Source organism: Heteronotia binoei, chromosome 11 (assembly GCF_032191835.1).
Source record: "Heteronotia binoei isolate CCM8104 ecotype False Entrance Well chromosome 11, APGP_CSIRO_Hbin_v1, whole genome shotgun sequence".
Lineage (NCBI taxonomy): Eukaryota > Metazoa > Chordata > Lepidosauria > Squamata > Gekkonidae > Heteronotia > Heteronotia binoei.
The window spans coordinates 606,400-627,760 of record NC_083233.1 but is presented as its reverse complement, the minus strand read 5'-3'; the positions used below and the strand labels follow the sequence as shown (position 1 = coordinate 627,760).

Genomic DNA, 21,361 nt, shown 5'->3' with positions numbered 1-21,361 from the left:
TTACTAAACAATTTTGGTAACTCCAATTCCACTGTCACCTTGTTTATTACCCTTTTGATTTTGAATGGCTCTAGGTATTTGTAAGCGAGTTTCCTGGAGGTTTGTGGTAAGGGTAAGTTTTTGGTGGACAAAAACACAGTTTCCCGTACTTTAAAGTCCCACTTTGGGGTATGTTTTTTGTCATATTGAGCTTTATAGTCCCGTTTGGCTGCTTCCAGGTTCTCCTGGATGATGGCCCACCCGTTTCCCAAAGTTTCCCCCCACTGTTAACAAGAAGTAGGTGGATTGGTTCCCTTGCAACTGGGTAATAGGGGAAAGGGCTTTCCTTCATAGCCATTCACATTTTTAAAACAATGTATTGATAACATGGTTATAATATCTAATTATATCCTTGCTAAGTCTAACCCACATGGTATTTTCAATCCCCCCTCCCTCCATAACTAGACTCCCGCCGAGGTTATATATTTAAATTCAATTATAAAGGTACCCTTAATCAATCAAAGTTCAATATCCTTCTTTTCTCACATTCGTATTAAAAAATTATCCAATGTCTTTTTACATTCCACTCTTGTTCTAGATATCCTCTAAATTTCTTCCACTCCTTTTTAAAAACGTCCAAATCATAGTCTCTTAAAGTTCTTGTTAATTTGTCCATCTCACTCCACGATAAAACTTTGACGATCCAGTCCCATTTCTCTGGTATTTTTTCTTGTTTCCACAGCTCCGCATACAATGTCCTAGCAGCTGAAAGCAAGTACCAAATTAAAGTCCTATCTTCTTTTGGAAATTTTTCTATTTGTAATCCAAGCAGAAAAGTCTCTGCAACTTTCTTAAAATTATATCCCAAAATTTTAGAAATTTCTTGTATCATCTGCCAAAACTTTTTCACTTTTTCACAAGTCCACCACAGTTTTTTTGGAGTCATATACCACCTATACATCATCTTAAAACAATTCTCTTTAATATTCTGACATGTTGATATTTTCATCGAGTTCTTCCAAAGGTACTCCCATGTATCCATTTGTATTTCTCTGTTCACATTAATTGCCCATTTAATCATTTGAGTTTTTACTACTTCTTCTTCTGTAGATCATTTCAGTAATAGTTTGTATACTTTCAATATTAATTTCTCATTGTCTCCAAGCAGAACCCTTTCCAATTCTGTTTGTTCACGTCTAATTCCATCAGATTTTATATCATTTTCCATCAAGCTTTTTATTTGTTGCATTTGAAACCAATCATATTTATTGCTTAATTCTTTTGCAGACTTTAATTCAACTTTGTCACCTTGAATTTTTAGCAGTTGATTATATGACATCGCTCTTTCTTCATCAGATTCAGCTGTCATTTTTTTTATTACTTCTGCTGGCACTATCCAAAGCGGCTTTCTCTCATCACCATATTTTTTATATTTTATCCAAGTGTTTAGTAAGCTGTTTCTAACATAGTGGTGAGAGAAAAGACTGTCCACCTTATTTTTCCCATAGTATAGATAAGCGTGCCAGCCGAATTTATTCCCATGAGTTTCTAACCATAAAAGCTTTTTATCTAACAGCATTATCCAATCAAGCAAACTGCATCGTGATACAGTCTTAAATCCGGAAGCTGAAAACCTCCTCTCTCCTTAGCATCTGTTAAGATTTTCATCTTAATCCTTGGTTTCTTCCCGGCCCAAACAAAATCCGAGATCTTCTTTTGCCATTTGTTAAATTGTTTGCTATCCTTCACAATTGGAATGGTTTGGAACAAATACATTATTCTTGGCAAAATATTCATCTTAATTGCAGCAATCCTGCCCAACAAGGACAAGTTAAGTCTGTTCCATTTCATCAAGTCTTTGTCCATCTTACACCATAGCTTTTCATAGTTATTTTTAAACAAGTCAATATTTTTCGTAGTTATTTCTAAGCCCAGATATTTAACTTTAGTGGTAACTTCACATCCTGTCAAAGTCTGCAATTTTTTCTGTCTATTTGGTTGCATATTTTTACATAAGAACTTTGACTTCTCTTTGTTTATATACAATCCTGCTATTTCTCCGTATTCTTTTATCTTAGCTAACAACAAAGGTATCACTTGAATCGGATTCTCAGTTATAAACACAATATCGTCTGCAAATGCTTTATATTTATAAGAAAATCCTCTGATTTATCCTTCTATTTCTTTATCCTTCTGAACTTGTTGCAATAAAATTTCAAGAGTCATCCTTGTTTTGTACCTTTGCTCACCTTCATTTCTTTTGTAAGATCTGCATTTACACACAGTTTTGCATATTGTTCTGTGTATATTGCTTTCGTCATCCTTACAAAATGTTCCCCCAAATTTATTTTTTCCATTACTGCAGACATAAAGTCCCAGTTCAAATTATCAAAGGCTTTTTCTGCATCCACAAAAAATAAAGTGGCTTCTTTTTCTGGATGTTTCTCATAATATTCCACAATATTAATAACGGCTCTTGCATTATCTCTTATTTGCCTTTTAGGGAGGAATCCAGCTTGATCTTCTTTTATAAAGTTAATCAGATATTGCTTTAATTGCTCTGCCAAAATTCTTGTATAAATCTTATAGTCATTATTTAATAACGAAATTGGTCTGTAGTTCTTTACATTTGTAACATCTTTATCTTCTTTAGGGATCAACGAAATTATAGCCTCCTTCCAGGTATTTGGAATTTTCCCTTTTCCTCATCATATTCAACAATTTCTGCAGTTTGGGTACTATCTCATCTTTCAGAACTTTAGAAAATTTAGTTGTAAACCCATCTGGCCCAGGAGCTTTTCCTTCTTCCATTGCTTTTATTGCTGCTTCAATTTTATTTTTTTCTATTGGATCATTCAAAGTCTTTTTCATATTCTCAGTCATGGGTGCTATTTGGATATTTCATAAGTACTCTTCCATTTTTCCTTTTTTGATTTTCACACCCTTGAATAGATTTGCATAATATTTAAAAATTCTCTTTTAATTCCTTCTTGATCAACTATCTCTTTTTGATTTACCATAATTTTGTTGATAGTTTTATTTTCTTTCTTTTTCTTCAGTTGCCAAGCTAGATACTTCCCAGGTTTATTTGCTCCAAACGATTTTTGTGGCAAACTTTTTAGGTTCCATTCTAGTTCTTTGTTCAACAAATGTCTTACTTGGGATTGTAATATTGTGATTTCCTTAATTAGCTTCTTCTTTCCTGGCCTTTTTCTTAGCTCCCCTTCTTTTTTCTTTATTTCATTTTGTAGGCCTAGTAACCGCTCTTCTTTGGCCCTCTTATCTTTATTATTCAGTGTAAATAATAGTCCTCTCATTACTGCCTTATAAGTATCCCAAACTGTCTGAATTTCCACGTCGTCAGTCAAATTTATTTGAAAAAAACGCTGCAGTTTCTTTTTCTAGGAACGTCACAATGTCTTTGTCTTGTAGCAGGTCCTCATTAGTTCTCCATCTTCTTGTTTTCTTTTGCAATTTTGTAGTCCAACATATTGGATTATGATCTGCACAAACCTTTGGTAGAATCTCCACTTTTTTAGTTATGAGGCCCAGGCTTTTAGAACCCCATAACATATCAATTCTGGAAAAAGAATTATGTCTTGCTGAAAAGAAGGTATAGTCTCTTACTTCAGAGTTAAATTTTCTCCAAATATCTTCCAAATTTTCTTGTATGACCAACTCGAAAAAAGAATTTGGTAGTTTTCCTTCTTTGTCCTTTTTCTTTAGGCTTGATCTGTCTATATTATTTTGTATTGTCCCATTAAAGTCACCCATCATCAAAATCTGATCATATGACATTTCGTCTAACTGCCGATTAATGTCTTTAAAAAACTTATCTTTTGCTCCATTGGGCGCATATCCTAACAACGGTTTTTTTTGCTTCCATCATCACTTCCACTGCAATATATCTTCCTTCTTTGTCTTTAAATATCAATTTTGGTTCTAAATGTTCTTTAATATAAAAGACTACCCCTCTTTTCTTTTGTTCTGCCAATGAAAAAAATTCCAATCCCAAATTCTTGTTCCACAAAAATTTATAGTCCTTTTGTTGTATATGAACTTCCTGTAGACAAACTATATTACATCTTTCTTTTTTAATCCAATGAAATGATGCTTTTCTTTTTTGTGGTGAATTTAGTCCATTTATGTTCCAAGATAGTAACTTGTACTCCATTATGATGCGGATTCTTTATTCTCTTCAAAAAAGCTATACATCTCTTGCTCATTCTTTATTGTAATCCTTCTTCCATGCTGTTCAAAGCCAAGACCTTCAGGTAAAATCCATCTGTATCTTGTACCTTCCGCGCGCAGTTTCTCTGTTAATCTCTTGTACTTCTTCCTGTCATTTATCACCTGTCTTGGTAGCTCTTTCATTATTTTGACTTTGCTCCCTTCTATTATCCAGGCTTTTTGAAAACCTTTATTTAAGATTTTTCCTGCTATATCTTTGGACCTTAATCTAATAACAATGTCTCTTGGTAGGCCTTTACCTTTTGCATATGCTGAGTTAACTCTGTAAGCATCATCCAACATATTTCTGAATTTTTCAGGGTCTTCTTCTAAGTATTCAGCAATGATTTTCACCATATAATCCGTTAAATCCGTCTCATCCCCTTCAGGTAGCCCTCTCAGACGCACTTGTGTTTCCATTAATTTACAGTCATGGATTGTAACTTTCTCTTGAAGTTTTAGCAGGGTAGAGGCATGTGTATCCACTTTCTCTTCAACCCCTTTAACTCTATTCTTGACTATACCCAGTTCATCTTTAAAATCCTCAAGGTCCTTTCTAAGATCTCCAATATCCTTTTTAATTTCTTTTTTAAAGGTCGTTAGCATTTTATCCACACCTTTCATGATCCTGGCTTTTCAAGGTATCAAATTGGCTTTGCATCTTGTCAAAGGAGTGAGCCCTTGCACGTGTTACTCCTCCTTCTGACATAAAAACCTCACCAAAACTTAAAAAGTCTCCAAGTCCAAATTCAACACCCAGTCCAGTAGTTTAGAGCCTGCTGTTTAAAACAAAACCAGTTTCGTTTTTCTCCCCCCTTCCTGGGCTGAGATATTGATTTTTAACAAATTTGGCAGTTTTCCCTCCTTTTAAAATGGCGATCGTTGTTTCTCTATGGTTAAAGAGAGTTCCTAGTGAGGACCGTCTTGGTCTTATCTCCTTCCTGGTTCAACTGTCATGATCTTTGTAGTCCTTGTAATCTTTATTTCATTCGTCAACAACCTATTACTTCCTGGGTCATGCTGCTTAGTCTCATCCACCAGATATCACAGTCTTTGAAGCTTGTTATGTTGATTGCCAGTGCGGAGCGAGAAACACAGAAGTCTGCGTCATTAACCACAGGTATTCAAAACAATTCCTTCTTTTCCAAATTCTATTGAAGCCTTTAGATTAATAGCGTCCCAGTTAAGCAGATCTTTATTGATTGATTGTTTTTATGATACTGTAAGCCGCCCTGAGTCCGCTTGCGGAGAGGGCGGGATATAAATGCAAAGTAATAAAATAAAATAAAATAAAAATAAATATCTTCCCCCTTATTTCGCCTCAGTCCAGACTATTTTTAGAACACACTTTTTAAAATTAGCTTAGAAACGTCCTGGAGCAGAGATATAAATCAAAGTACCTTGGCAGCTATGTTCTTGCACCTTCGTCCTTTCTTGATCTTTAAAACGTAAATCAGTCCCACAAGGTAATGAGGTCTGTGGCGGAACCGGCCCGATTCTGCCTTCAGACCCGGTCCCATCAGCTCCCTATTGAGTCGCCAACTCCTGGAGGGAGCTATTTCTCCTCCTGCCCCTTGGGCGCGCTGCCACCACCTGCTCAGTCCCGGGGTTCAGATTGAGAGGAACAGGACTCCCAATCCCCCTCTCCCGCTATGAGGCTAGGCCTCCAGGTCCTCTGCCACCCTGCACTTGGGTTTCACAGAGACCTCAGCGCTTCTTTGGGGCACCCCTGGAGGATTGGCACCTTATCCAACTGCATGCCTTCCCCCTCCTCCGGGGCCCCCTTCCTAACACAGCGTGGTCTAAAGCGGTTTGGGGATCTATGTGGTACAGAGATTGACTGCCAGCATTTAAAACAGAAAAACTATTTATTTACAATAGAAAAAGATAGGGAAAGAAAAACAAAACAAAAACAGTTGCCTTTAAAAAGTTAGCACAGCACAGCACACGCACAGCAAACAGCATAACAAAAGAAAGGTGTTTATAAACGCTTTCTACTGTCCCTGGTCTACACTTGTCCTGTCTTGAGAATTACTTACTTGGTCTGCCTGCCTGGGGCCTCCCAGGCAGGAGCCTCCATGCTCACCACATGCTCGCTCGAGCCCCAGTTCAAATCTGCCCTCTCTTCCTGCCTAACACATGCCAAGAACAAAAGAACTTCCTGCCGCTCTAGGAGGCTTTCCCCCTAGAGTTGTTGGTTTGGCTCTGGAAGGGAGGGGGGGAGTGAGGGGAAGGCTACAAAGCCTGCTGAGGAATTTACTGATCCCTGCCAATGAAGCACCAACACTCTAAGATGGTGTTTCTCCACAAGGTCCGACAGACTTAAGCCAAAATTATGGCTTTTAAACCTTTGTAGATGAATAGAAGATGTTCCCTTCTTCCTGCCGGCTCTCCCAAGCTTCAAAAAGGCAGTTTCAGCTGCCAATTTTCAGCCGAGATCAATGGCAAAGGTGTTCTGATGTCATCCTGGTCTAATCTCTGACTAAGATTAGTGGGCAGAGACCCCGCAGGGGGGTCTTTTCTACCCTGAACAAAGGCTTAAAAATCCCCCTTATTCAGAGGGCTGTAGTTCTTGTCAGTGCCTCAAACCGGAAGCCCCCTTCATAGCCATTCACGACCTTGAAGGAGGTTGCTTTAGTTGAGCTATGGAGGCTATTGTTGTACCCATATTCTGCAAACGGCAATAGCTCCACCCAGTTGGTCTGCTGATAGTTCACATAGCACCGCAAGTACTGCTCCAGAAGCACGTTCACGCGTTCCGTCTGCCCGTCTGTCTGTGGGTGGTAGGCGGAGCTTAATCCTTGCTCCATGCCTGTTAATTTACAGAACTTCCGCCAGAAGTTGGCAACAAACTGCGGGCCATGGTCACTAATTACCGTATCCGGGAAGGAGTGGACTTTAACCACGTGTTGTAAAAACAAATAGGCTAGCTTTTTTGCTGTAGGAAATTTCTTGCAAGGAATGAAATGTGCCTGTTTTGAGAAAGTATCTACTACCACCAATATTACGGTCCGACCTTGGGAGACCGGCAACTCCACTATAAAATCTATAGAGACTACAGACCAAGGGTGTTCCGCCATAGGGGTGGGCTGGAGAAGGCCAGGGGGTTTCCCACCTCATTTCATTATACACACTGGGCAAGTACTCACAAACTCAGAAATGTCCTTTTTCATTTGCGGCCACCAAAATTGTCTGTTGACTAGGTGCAGTGTTTTCATGTACCCGAAGTGGCCAGACAATTTATTACAGTGACAATGTTGTAACACTTCTTGCCTCAGGGTCTTTGGAACATATAATTTCTCATCATGGTACCAAAACTCACCGGCCCCCTTTATCAGTCCTTCGGGTCTTTCTTCCCCCTCCCGTTTGGTTTCTTCAATCAGTCTGTCCCTCCCCCCCACGGTTCCGGCATTTCTTTTTTCCTCCCCAAGCAAGTGGTCACCGCGCCCGCTACGGTGCTGGGAGGGATGATAGAATCCACTACCTCCTCCTTTTGGCTCTCGTGTTGGGGCAATCGAGATAGAGCGTCGGCCAAGAAATTCTTCGACCCGGGGATGTGCCTCGGGTAAAGTCGAATTTTGCAAAGAATCCTGCCCACCGGATTTGCTTCTCTGTCAGTTTCCTACGCCCTGTCAGCATCTCTAAATTTTTGTGGTCTGTCCACATTTTGAATGGCACTCTCGCCCCCTCCAGCCAAGACCTCCACTCTCGCCCCCTCCAGCCAAGACTTTTTAATGCAAAAGTCACTGCAAACGCCTCTTTATCCCACACCGATCAGTTGCACTGTTGGGAAAACTTTTTGGAAATGTAAGCACATGGCCGTAACCTCCCTTCCGAGTCTCTCTGCATTAATATTGCTCCAACAGCCACATTGGAGGTGTCACACTGGACCACGAAAGGCTTAAGCTCATCTGGATGGGTTAACACTGGCTCGCTTATGAACAACCGTTTGAGCTTCTCAAATGCCTTTTGACAGGCGGGAGTCCAAATTAGTTTTGTCACTGGTTTTTTTGCTTCGGGACCCTTCCCCCTAGTCTTAAGTAAGTCTGTCAGGGGTAACATCACCTGGGCGAACCCCTGAATGACGTTTCTGTAGAAATTTGCGAATCCGAGGAAAGATTGTAGCTGTCTACGTGTCCTCAGGGAATCCCAGTCTAGCACCGCTTGTATTTTGGCCAGGTCCATGGCCAGCCCCTTCCCGGACACTCTGAACCCCAAATAGTCCAACTCTGTTTGATGGAATTCGCATTTGGACAGTTTGGCATACAACTTGTTTGTTCAGGGGTAGTGAGCACCTTCCTCACTAATTGCACATGGGATGCCATGTCTTTTGAGTAAATAATGATGTCATCCAGGTACACCACCACCCCCTTGTACAAGTACTCTCTCAGGACTTCATTTATAAAGTTCATAAACACCCCCGGAGGCCCCTGTAATCCAAACGGCATCACCAGGTATTCAAACTGCCCCATTGGTGTGTTAAAGGCAGTTTTCCACTCGTCCCCCTCTTTAATCCGTACTCTAAAGTACACATCCCTCAGATCCAACGGTGAAAATGGATCCTTCGGACACTGTACTTAACAGATCTTTGATCACAGGAATGGGATAGGCGTTGGACATGGAAATCCCATTTATCCCGCGAAAGTCAGTGCAAAGCCTGAGGCTCCCGTCCTTCTTTTTCCGAAACAGTACCCGATCCGCATGTGGGGCAGTGGCCGGTCTAATGAAGCCTCTCTTGAGGTTTTTGTCTATGAATTTTCTCAGTTCGGCTTTCTCGGCCCACCCCATGGGGTAAAGTTTAGCTTTAGGTATCTCCTGTCCGGGGATCAGCTCGATGGCGCAATTGGTGCTTCAATGCGGGGGAAGCTCATTCGCCTCCTCCTCGCTGAACACCCCCCTCAGGTCTCTATATTCTCTTGGGATCGTTTGGACCTCCTCTACGGACACACACATCTTTTCGTTTCTGGGAATCCACTAATTTTGGGGTGATAATTTCCCATGTGCATCCTGAATCTATTAGGGCCCGGGCATAAATAAAGCGTTTGAGCTTGTGGTTCAACAGAGTCAATGGTACAAAAAACAAAAATCCAATTATTCTCACCCGCAATGGTGCCGTTAGACCCACGACCTACCTCCTGGCACCTTGGTGCAGGTCGCTCTCGTTTCCCGCCTACTCCATCTCCCACGACTCTTCACTCAAGTCGTCTAGAATTATAGTATCCTCGTCTAGCACCATCGAGGTTGCGGTGCTTCCCCGGACCAGCTCCTTGGGTTGGGTTGAAGTGTTCTTGGTGGCTCCCCCCTGGGTCACTCCCTTCTTCTCATCTGCTTTAGTCGCCGACCGAGCCTCTCATCCCCCCTTACTCCCTTGCTGCAGTTGGTGTTGTAGGGCCACTCGTTTCATGTTGGTCTCCACCTCCCCTGCCAGCTGTACCCAGCCCACGAGATTGGTGGGGCGGGCTTGCTGCAGGGCCCGATCCAGTAGGCTCGCATTCAGCCCTCTCTGGAATGTCTCAATCTTCATCATCTCGCTCCAACCCCGAACTTTGGCAGATTGTGCTCTGAAGTCGGCAGCGTATTCTCTCACTGATTTTGCCCCCTGTTGCATGTCGCGCAAGGCCATGATGGCTCTAGTCTCTTGAAGGGGGTCTTCGTACTGGGTCAATAGGGCTTTCAGGAACCCAGCCATGGTGTCGAGCTCTGGCCCTCTTGTCTCGTATAGACTCACATACCATCTTTTGGTTGCTCCCTTCAGCTTGGAACCGAGGTAATCCACCTGGCTGAAGTCATCAGGGAAGGTGTTCCCCCAGTAATGCATGTAGCTATTCGCTTGGATGGTGAAGTACTCCACTTCTTAAGGATCCCTGTCAAAAGTGGAATCCAGTTCTCTGCCCCTCCCATAGTCCTGGGGCCCCAGGAGTGGGGGTCGCAGGGCTGGCAGCCCTGCTGATGCTGGGACCACTGGGGCACCGCTGGTGCTGGTGCTGCTGGTGGCACTTGCGGGGCTAGTACTGCGGGTGGAGCCGGAGGAGCTCTCCCGAAGTCCCACATCAGCAGTCGGTCAATCTGCCTCTGCATCTCTCGCGCCATGAAGGTGGCGTTCGCTTGGATTTCATCCCTTAGTTTCCTCACCATGGTGGTCATCTCACCCCTCACTGTCTTTAGGATGCCTGTCTCTTTTGGGGGGCTCCCATCTTCCCCCTCCGACTCAGACCCACCAGCACGGTCGTCATCGGACCGCGGGCCACCCCGTTCGTCCTCATCTCGACAAGGGCTCTCCTCCTTTCTTTCGCCGGGGTTCCCACCGCCTTTACCACCTCGTCCGGGTCTCACCAGGATGATTTTGTGGCATGCTGGTGCCTCGTCCATCAGGGTGGTAGACCTACGTGGCTCCCACTTCCGAGGGGTGATGAACAACTGTTGTACCCCCCCAGTCCTCCAAGCTCCAATGATGTGCGGGGGGGTGGGTGGGTCTTCACCTCTACTCCTTCGAATGGATCAATAGGTTCTCTGTTATCCGGCCCTTTTTCAGCCATCCGGCTTAAAAGTTGCCAGAGCAGATAAACTCTTAATAAAGGATCAGTTCCAAAATGTCAAGCATTAGATCTCAAAGTAACCCGTCCTTGAATTTTGAAATGAAGTTTGGTTTATTGATAATCCATGTCAATTCTACATTCACGTGTGAAACTTCTCACTGTAACTTCCTTATCTCTATTGCGATCAGCTCATCCTGGGTTCCAGCCTTGCTGGCATAGGAATTAGTCCGAGGAGGTTTTATCTTCAAAGAGTACATTCCTGCCTTTGGCGGGGGAGGGCGGGATATAAAAATAAATTTAATATTATTATTATTATTACATTCCTGCATTTGTTAGTAAAAGCAAAAGGAACAAAGGGGGGTTCTCTACTTTGATGTGCATAGGCTCAATTCATGGTTAGTAACATTTCTATACTTTGGTAACTCTAATAATAAAGAAATAGACAATGCTTGACAATAAGCACAAGTCTTCAGGTACCTCTTCAAACTTTATTCTACAATATGATAAACCAGTTCTTGTGCCTCAGAGCCGCTTTGTAAATGTTGTGCTGAATATTGCTTCCTTAGCTTTGGCAAGAGAAAGGTAAGTATACACAGAAAATTAAATATAAATATATATATTGCAGCTAGTAGGGAAATGCGTGCAATAGCTTCATGAAACATTAAATAATGACCCCCCCCCCTCAATTGGGCCAATGAAGGGAGGAGGAAGTTGTGACCCACTGAGTGAAGGGTGGGGGGGGGGCAGAGAATTGGAGAGAGCATAAGGGGGGGCTGCAAGGGGCCTTGCTTGGAAGCCTCTGCCTATTCCATGGGTGGAAGAGCTGTGTAGAAATGCTTTCTTTTCCTCCAGGGTGCTGCAGCCACTCAACCCTCACGGGCTCCCAGGCCTCCAATGAAGCCGTTCCTCCTCACCCGGGATGCCGCACAGGCAAAGTATGCCCCACTCTGTTGTGGGGGGGTGGGGGCGTTGTATGTCGCTTAGTACATTTTAGCAGCTTTGGCAATCACTTTCAGAGTTGCTGGCTTTGCACCAGGCTCCTCCGCTCTCCTTGGTGACCCCAACAATCCCACCTTTTGTGCTTGTGTCAAATCGCGACTCTGACCTGGCTCTATTTGGCAGGGTGTTTGGAGCCGGCTACCCTAGCCTGGCCACCATGTCGGTGGACGAATGGTATGAGCAGCACCGCAAGCGAGGCGCCTTGCCTGACCAGGGCATCTCACAGACAGCCACAGGTAATTGGTGTCGGAGCAGAACAAGCAGGTGGTGCTGGTGGTAGAGGAGGAAAGGCTACAGAGGGGATCTTACCTGCCAGTCTCAATTCCAGACAGGCATCTCATCAATGGGGGGTGGCTTCCCTTTCTGGTGTGAAGGTAACAAGCATCACATACAATGCAAATGAAATTCTAGGGTTAATATGCAAAATTAAAAGTAAGTGTCCGGGTCCAGATGGCTCTTAAAGAACTCAGATGTGAAATGCTGGTAAACTTCTAACTGATGTTTGAACCTCTTGCTGACATGGGCCTGTGTACCAGAGGACTGGAAAGCAGCAATGGTAACTTCATTTTTTTTCAAAAAAAAAGGGGGCCCAGAAGAGAACTAAGAGATTGCAGGCCAGCAAGACTAATGTGCATTCTGGATCAGTTATTAGAATCCAGTGGTCCAAGAGAATCATTAAGCGCGTTGAGGAGCAGAGCCTGCCTGCTGGGGAAAAATCAGCTTGGTTGGTGCAAATGGAAATGTTGCTGCTGGGGTGGGGGCGGGTTAACAGCAGTGGGGATAAGGATGGTTGAGAGCCAGCCAGGCTGGATTCCCCCCCCCCCCCAACCCCTTCGTCCTCCACGGGAGGCCTGCTGGGTGACCTGGAGCCAGTCACTGTTTCCCTTAGAACTCTCTAGAGCAGGGGTGTCAAACTCATTTGTTATGAGGTAGCAGAGATATAAACTTTATAAACAACACAAAAACAAAGATTTTTTTTTAAAAAAACCTTAAAATAAAACATGCTTAAAACATTAGCAATCATTGAAGGTGCTTTCTTTGTATTTCTTCCATGGGATCCAGGGAACTGGGCAAAGGAAGCTCTGGCTCTTCTCCAGTGATCCCAGGAGTGGGCCAGTCCTTACTCTTGGGATCATAGCTCCTCCTTCTCGACAGCAGGGCTTAACAAACTTGACCCGGAGGGGAGGTGCTTGATCCTCAGAAACTCAGTTTCTTTAGCCCTGCCATCGAAGCAGGACGTGCTATAGAGCCCCTTTGTGGCTCCTGGCCCGGTAAATTATAGAAAGAAATAAAGAAGAAAGAAGAAGAGGAACATACCTATTGAAAATTTCCTGGACGGCAGAAGGGAAGGCAAGAGCTCCCTCTTGTGGCCGTTCTAGGAGGTTCTCTTCCTCCCGCGTTTTTTCCAACGGCGCCAGAGGAGCCTCGGAGTGAGGCACGAGCGCGCGAAGCCCTCCCTCTGCTCTTTCCAGCCTGGTGGACGTGCCGAAGGCTGTTGATCGTTCCTTCTCCCAGTCGCCCTGCAAAGGCACTCTGGCAAACCCAGGGGCCTTGGGGACAAAGGAATTAAGGGAGAGGAGGAGAGAGGGAGCGAGCAGCTGGGAGAGGACTCGTGTTAACACGCAGCCCTCCTGGAAGGACGGAGGCAGAAGCGTTTGGAACCCAGCAGCGGTAAGGCTTGCATTGGGAAAGCTCTGCAGAGTGGTGGGGGATTAGAGGAGGTCAGTTGACCTAGACCTTATGATCCCATCCCCAGGAAGCCTCCAGAAGAGGAAAGTTTTATGTTGGGAGCTACTGGCAGCCAGTTTTGGTTTTCAGCGCTTCCCCCCCCCTTCCCCCCTCCCATTCATTCCCTATCCCTTAGCCTCTCTGGTATAGAGAGGTCTGGCTATGTATTTGGCCATTGGGAAAAGGGGAAGGAAACAAAACAAGGGAATGTTTGGTTTTTTGTTGAGAGGATCCCAGTGTTGAGCTGGTGGGGGAAAGGAGTGTATGGAGGGGCTGATTTTGGCGGGAATGGAAGCCATTTTGGTTGTGCCTTCTTTTGTTATTGCAGGGCCAGACATTCTAAGATGGCCGCTTCCACCAGATTCCCCAGGGGAGCTGTAATGGAGGAGGGCACTTGTGATTTGGAGCTGGCTGATTCACCAGCACAGGAAGAAAGGGCAGAAGTTCATCATGATGATATTTCTGCAGATGAGGCAAAGTCAAATCTTCTATCCTGGATACAAGAACTGGTTAGAAAGGAGGTCCAGGCAGCCTCTGTGGCTACTCCAACCCCCCCACTCAAAAGAACATCCAAGACTAAACACTTAGAGGCTGATAAGGAAGAGGAAAGTTTTTCCCCTAGACCTCTTAAGCGCAGCAGGACAGAGATACGCTCCTGTCCCTCTGATCAAGAGGAAGAGGATTCTGACTTATCGGATGCCTCTTCATCTCCAGATACTGGGGAACTCTCTGAGGAAGAGGAGGGGGTAGCCTCTACTCATTCCAAACTTTTTCCTGCGGACGTGTATACACGCTTACTCCCAAAGGTGATTAGAACGCTGCAGATTCAGTACACCCCCAAATGCAAAGATGAGGAGGATACAGAGTTTCCTTTGGGTATGGAAGACATCATTCCAAAATCAGGGGCCAAACCCCTACAGGAGCCATTGCCGTCAGGTTTCTTTTCTATTATCAGGTCAGAGTGGGAGCACCCGGCCAAGCCGAAAACAGTTTCTTCTAATTTTTCCAAGTTCTTTTCATTCATCCCAGAGGCGGCTAAGAGGCTGAAGTTACCATATGATATCAATAAATTGTTAAAACACAAGAGGCTGAAGTTACTGGTGGTGGATGACCCGGTCAATAGTTTGGCTTCTAATTCCATACTCCCGATGGATGCAGATGGAATGCCAAGGGACCCTACGGATAAACGCATTGAGCAGGCTCTGCGGAGGGATTTTGAAGCCTTAGCCAGCTCCTTGAAGGTGTCAGCCACCACGTCTCTCTTCTGTAGAGCTTCATATATTTGGCTATCTGACCTGGCTAAGAGGGATGACCTGCCTAAGGACGTCAAGGACTCTCTTTAAAAGATAACATTAGCCACGGCTTTTGCATCAGACTCTACTCTGGAAGCGGTTCAGCTGTCAGCTAGAGCTATGGCCTGTAGCGTTACGGCCAGAAGAAATACCTGGCTACGAAATTGGGATGCGGATCCTTCGGCTAGAGCTAAGGTTGCTGCAGTTCCATTTAAAGGGTCCTCACTCTTTGGAGAAGGTTTGGATAGATACCTTATTGAGGACAGAAATAAGAAAAAAGTTCTGCCATCCAAACAACGAGATAACAGGACGAGACAAAGGTTTCAGTCCTTTCGTGGCAATAGGAGAGAGTCCAGGCAAGCATCCTTCAAGCCATACAGAACAAAGTGGCAGTTGAAGCCTAGAGATGGTAGACCTTCCTTCACGGGGAAACAGAATCAGCCCGCTAAAGGCCAAAAGAAGCCCACCTCAGCGTGACTGGGACGAGTCCACGGACACAAGTCAGATAGGGGGACGACTTCAGAGATTCTCCCATGTGTGGCATCAAACAGTTTCAGACAGATGGGTGTTGGACACAGTGACCAACGGCTACTCTCTGGAGTTTTACTCCCTCCCCCGACACCATTTTTTGGAAGTACAAAGATCACAGTCTCCCGAGAAGCATCGAACACTACTGCTAGCCATCGACCATCTAGTTTCGATAGAAGCCATCGAACCGGTACCTCCGTCAGAGAAATTTCAAGGCACATACTCAGTCTTTTTCGTGGTACCCAAAAAGAATGGGGATGTTCGGGCGATACTGGATCTGAAGTGGGTGAACAGGTTGGTTATCACAAAAAAGTTCCGGATGGAGACACTGAGGTCCATACTTCTTGCCATCCAGCGGGGGGACTTCATGGCCTCCATAGATCTGTCGGAAGCCTATCTTCATATCCCAATCGCCAGGGGTCATCGGAAGTTTCTTCGTTTCTCTTACGACGGGCGCCATTTCCAATACAGAGCCTTGCCTTTTGGGCTCAAGTCGTCTCCCAGGGTGTTCACAAAAGTTCTGGTCACTCTGGTGGCAGCCCTCAGGTTACAGGGGGTGTCGATTTTTCCTTATCTGGATGACATTCTGGTCAAGGCCCCGTCGGCGGAGCAGACGAAGAAACACCTCGACCTGACCATGAGGCTGCTCAGGGCGCATGGGTTCGTCATAAACATTCAGAAGAGTTTCTTGCTTCCTTCCCAGTCTCTGACGCACCTAGGTGTTCAGATCGATTCCAACAAGAACAAGGTCTTTCTGACTCCGGAGAGACAGACAAAGATTTTACAGCTGATGGCAGAAGTCAAGCAAAGGAAGCGAGTCAAACTGATGCTACTGGCAAAATTACTGGGAATGCTGGTCTCGTGCCAGGACATAGTTCAGTGGGTACGTTTTCATACGAGGCCACTTCAGAAATTTCTTTTACCTTTTCAGAAGCAAATAGGTGCCAGAAGCCTGATCTCTCTGACACTGCCAGCCGACCTATCGAGAGCCCTCGAGTGGTGGCAGGCTCCCGGCCTTTTTTCCTTGGGGCAGGAGATGAGGGAACCCAAGAGAGTGGTGGTGACCACAGACGCCAGTCTTTTCGGTTGGGGAGCCCACATGTCAGGAGCAGTAGCGCAGGGTCAGTGGAGCGACCAGGAAGCCAGGGAAAGCATAAACCTTCTGGAGTTGAGAGCCATACGTCTGGCCATGCTTCACATGAGACAATGGGTGGTCGGGACTCACGTCCTGATACAAACAGACAATATGACGGCAAAAGCCTATGTAAATCGCCAAGGCGGCACCAGGCACAGAAAGCTACAAGACGAAGCGGAGGCCCTTTTCAGATGGGCAGAAGGTCATCTTCTGTCCATCAAAGCCACACACGTGGCAGGAAAAGACAATGTGGTGGCAGATTGGCTGAGCCGACAGGCGCTGAACCAGTCGGAATGGTCACTTCACCACGAGACATTTCGCGAGATTTGTCAAAGATTCGGGACACCGAGTGTAGACCTGTTTGCGTCGGACGACAATCATCAGGTGCCACAGTACTTCTCAAGGACAAGAAGCAGGGGAGCAGTTGCTATCGATGCTCTAAATTCAGACTGGCCGAAGACTCTATTGTATGTCTTTCCTCCGTTCCAAGTCCTCCAAAGGTTTTTGCAGAGGGTCCAGGAACAGAAAGCGGAGGTGATTGTGGTGGCCCCCTTTTGGCCTCGGAGAGCCTGGTTCCCGGAACTGCAAAGACTGTCAATAGTAGAGCCATGGCAGATTCCTACGAGGTGGAATCTACTTTCTCAGGGCTGCCTGCAGCATCCGCAACCAGAAATGTTTCAGCTCACTGTTTGGAGATTGAGCGGCAGCAGTTAGTTAGGCTAGGTTATTCCACTCCAGTAATAGACACCATGTTGTCCTCTAGAAAGGCTTCAACTAACAGAAGCTATAATGTCACTTGGCAGATTTTTCATGCCTGGTGTGGGATTAAAGGGGAAGATCCTCTACAGGCCTCGGTCTCTGTGGTGTTGTCTTTCCTACAGGAGGGACTAGAGAAAGGCCTTAGTACCAGTACACTACGCAGACAGGTGGCGGCCATAGCAGGAGTGAGGGGATCTAAGAAGGGCAATTCTATTTCAACACATCCACACATCCGGAGGTTTCTGAAGGGGGTGGCTTTGATTAATCCACCACAGGTACATAGATTTCCATCGTGGAATTTGAACACGGTGTTGAAGGCGCTCTGTGGCAAGCCCTTTGAGCCTATGGCATCATGCAGCCTGAAGTTGCTCACCTTTAAGGTGGTATTCTTAGTGGGTATCACTTCGGCGCGTAGAGTGTCAGAGCTTCAGGCTCTGTCCATACATAAGGATTTGTGTGTATTCCACCAGGATAAAGTTGTGCTCCGCACTGATCCGGCCTTTGTGCCAAAGGTGAATTCCCGTTTCCATAGGGCAGAGGACATTGTGCTTCCCTCTTTCTGCCCTAATCCGGTTCATGAGAAGGAGAAGGCATGGCACTGTCTGGATGTTCGTAGAGCCCTTAGCTTCTATCTGGACAGAACCAAGGACTTTCGCCGGTCTGATTCCTTGTTTGTTTCTTTCAGGGCTGCAGACACTGGGCGCAAGGTATCGGCCTCCACCATTAGCAGGTGGATCAGGGGGTGCATTAGTGAGGCCTATAAGGCAACAGGACTGGAGCCCCCGGTAGGGGTGACGGCTCATTCACTTAGAGGGGCTGCTACTTCAGGGGCCTATAGGGCTTTTCCGTCCCTGGAGGTGGTGTGTAAGGCGGCTACTTGGAAGTCGGTTCACTCCTTCACTAGGCACTACAGGATTGATAAGGTGGCCTCGGCTGAGGCTGCATTTGGAAGGAAAGTCCTCCAACACGTGGTCTCTGGGCAAAGCTGAGAGGCCCGCCCTGGGACACGGCTTTTTTACGTCCCAAGAGTAAGGACTGGCCCACTCCTGGGACCACTGGAGAACGGAAGATTCTTTTCACTTACCGTGAAGTCTTCCTTCTCTGTGGTCCCGGAGTGGTCCAGTCCTACCCACCCAGTTGTGTTTAATGGGTTTCAGCTTTGACCTGGGACCTCGGGGTTGGAAGTCGTAACTGAATCCGGTGTAGTACACTGTTAGGTTTGGGTTTTTTCCGCCATAGAGTCCTTTAGACAGGGGCTCAGGATATGTGTAGGAGAGGGTTGTGTTTTTGTTCCCTGGAAGTTTCCTTTCTCCTATTTATGTTGGAGTTATACTTAGGGAGGTGTGGTAGCTGGCAGACGATCTGAGTTTCTGAGGATCAAGCACCTCCCCTCCGGGTCAAGTTTGTTAAGCCCTGCTGTCGAGAAGGAGGAGCTATGATCCCAAGAGTAAGGACTGGACCACTCCGGGACCACAGAGAAGGAAGACTTCACGGTAAGTGAAAAGAATCTTCCGTTTCCTTCCTTCCCCAAGGGACCAGGAGGGGGAAGAGCCTCAGCCAGTAGAAGGAAGAGAGGCTTGACTCAGCAACTCTGCTGTGCAATTGAGAGAGCCTGGCAAAGCAAGCTCTGCCTCCTCCCCCAAGGGAGGAGCCTCAGCCAATGGAGAAAATAGAGGTTTTGCTCTGTAGCGCCTATGTGATTAAGCAAGCCCAGCAAAGCAAGCTGTGATACAGAAGGAAGCAAGAGATAGGGAGAAGGAAGCAGATGCCAACCAGTTGCTCAGGGGCCTGATAGGAACCCTCCAAGTGCCTGATTTGGCCCTCAGGCCGCATGTTTGACACCCCTGCTCTTAGAGCACTTAGCCAGATGTACTGATTGTTGTCGTGCTGTGAATTTCTATATAGGTGTATGCTCCGCAAGAAGTTCTTGAAGTCCTTATTGTTTACGAGACTCTGAAAAACTTATAATATTCATATTGTTCTTCTTGGTGTTACTCTACTTAGGGACTTTGTTCCTTTGTATAGTTTTGTACTTTGTTTATTATTTATTACCTTAAATTTTTATCCCGCCCTCTCCGCAAGTGGACTCAGAGCAGCTAACAGTCAGTTCAATAACTTCAAACAGTAAATACAATTAAAACATATTTAAACATTTTAAAAACATTTTATGGTGCTGTTAAGCTACAACCTAGGTGGGATCATCCTTTAGTAGCAGTGAGCCGTAGTGGTCACAGTTTTTCAGTAGTGTTGGTGCCAAAGGCCTCTTGAAATAACTGTTTTGCAGGCCCTGCAGAATTGAGAGAGGTCCCACAGGGCCCTTATGGCCTCTGGGAGTGCGTTCCACATTTCAGGTGCTGCCACTGAGAAGGCCCTGGTCCATGTAGAGCACAGCCTGGCCTCCCTTGGTCTGGGGTTGGACAATAGATGTTGCGTCCCTGAACGCAGTGCTCTCTGGGGAACATGCGGAGAAAGGCGGTCCCAAAGATAGACAGGCCCCCGATCATATAGGGCTTGTTGAGAGGAGAGAGGGTTTTTTTCCCCTGGTTGTCTGACCCTGTTGCCTTGTGTTTTGTTACTCAAGGGACAGTAAGCAGGGTCAGAAGGAGCGTTGAGTCGATACTTCTCTGTACAAGGGGGGGGGGCAGCATCAGCGGAGGGCCGCTTGTTGGTCCTTCAGGTTGGCTCCTACGTGAAGCAGGATGCTGGACTGCCCAGGGCCTCTTATAATTTCAGCAGATGGGCTTTTGTTGTTTGGGGGAGGGATGCTGTGCAGACCTCACAAGATCTCCTCTCTTCTGCTCAGGAGAGCTGTGATTGGAATTCGGATTTTGTCTCCAGCAGGTGGTACAGAAGAGCAGCAGAAGGACCCAGAAGAAGGGCAAGCAAAGGAGGAGGAAGAGGCCGTCCGGAAGGCCCGAGAATGGGACGACTGGAAGGATACGCACCCCAGAGGCTATGGCAATCGGAAGAACATGGGCTGACAGTGGCTTGTGGAGGGGCTCACCTAGAGAGCATTGGCCAGTCGCCCAGAGGGCCTCCCATGCGGGGTGTGGCGAGGGCTTCCTGTCTGAATGGGGGAGGGGGAGGAGAGGCAAGGCTCTGCTTGCCAGGAGGTTGCCAGATGCCCTGGTGAGGGGCATGCCCACATGGGTATGAGCAGTACTGCAGCAGCAGATTAGAAGATCAAATTTAAAACTTCCTGTTATCAAGATGTTAATATTTAATAAGATGAGAGGACATTTATTTGGAAGGATTTGGCTGCTGAATCAAAATAAAATACCTTTCTCAGTGCAGTTTGTGATTCTCACTCAGTATGAGCTGCTCTCTCCTGTTCTCTGGAAAGGGGGTAAGAGTTGTGTTTTGCAAATTGGATGGTTGTTGGAAGTGTGTTGTGCACAAATTGTTTTAAGGCTCTTTTTGTTCTACTTCACTAGCTGGTTGTGAAATGGTCACCCCAGTTGATGGGGAGCACGGCTTTTGGTGCCCGCCTTGACCCTGTGAGGCATAGAGCGATCTGTCATGATGCACTTAAGACCACAGAAATGCTGGGGGCACAACTTGCTGAACTGCCTCCGGCCCTAGACGGGGCTGAGGCTCTCCAGCTCTCCTCCCTCATGCTGTTTCTACTTGGCCTCTACGTGGATCTTTCCACCAGCTTCCTTGATGAGATCCAAGCCAAGTTTTGATGACTTCCCATGATGCAAAAAGTGCCCTGCTTGGCATAATTCCAGGGATGATGAATGGCAGCCCGGAGGGGAAAGAATGGATTTTGAAGATCCCATAACCTTGGATGGCATGCTCTAGTGACCTGGAAGAAAATCCCAACCTATGAAATAAAGCTATTTAATAAAAGACAGAGACTGATGAAAAAAGCAGTCCAGAAATATTGGAATAATTAGCAGCAGTTGATGGATACTGTTAACTAAGTAAATTTGTATTGCTTTGAGTCAAGAGGATTTTGTTGTTGTTGCTGTTCAGTCGCACAGTCGAGTCCGACTCTTTGCGACCCCATGAACAAAGTCACACCATCCTCCGAAGTCTGCTCAAATATTAAGAGTGTCACGGCTGGGGCCGGGTCAGGCAAAGTCCAGGGGCAGTCCGAGGTCTGTAGCCAGTAAGCAGGAGGGTCCGAGGCGCCAAATCCGAATCACTGTACAAGTATCGCAGGTCCGAGG

General features: G+C 46.0%; 1 protein-coding gene across 1 annotated transcript in view; it reads left to right on the top strand.

Annotated features, from left to right (window-relative positions):
- The window catches only part of IGBP1 (immunoglobulin binding protein 1), a 40,099-nt gene extending 18,962 nt beyond the window's left edge, over positions 1–21,137 (top strand). Inside the window, exons 4-6 of the mRNA XM_060250188.1 lie at positions 11,598–11,680; positions 11,868–11,980; positions 20,028–21,137. Of these exons, the coding sequence (XP_060106171.1) occupies positions 11,598–11,680; positions 11,868–11,980; positions 20,028–20,167 (336 nt within the window). The 3' untranslated portion in view covers positions 20,168–21,137. The remainder of the gene's footprint in view (positions 1–11,597; positions 11,681–11,867; positions 11,981–20,027) is intronic.
- The last annotated feature ends 224 nt before the right edge of the window (positions 21,138–21,361 follow it).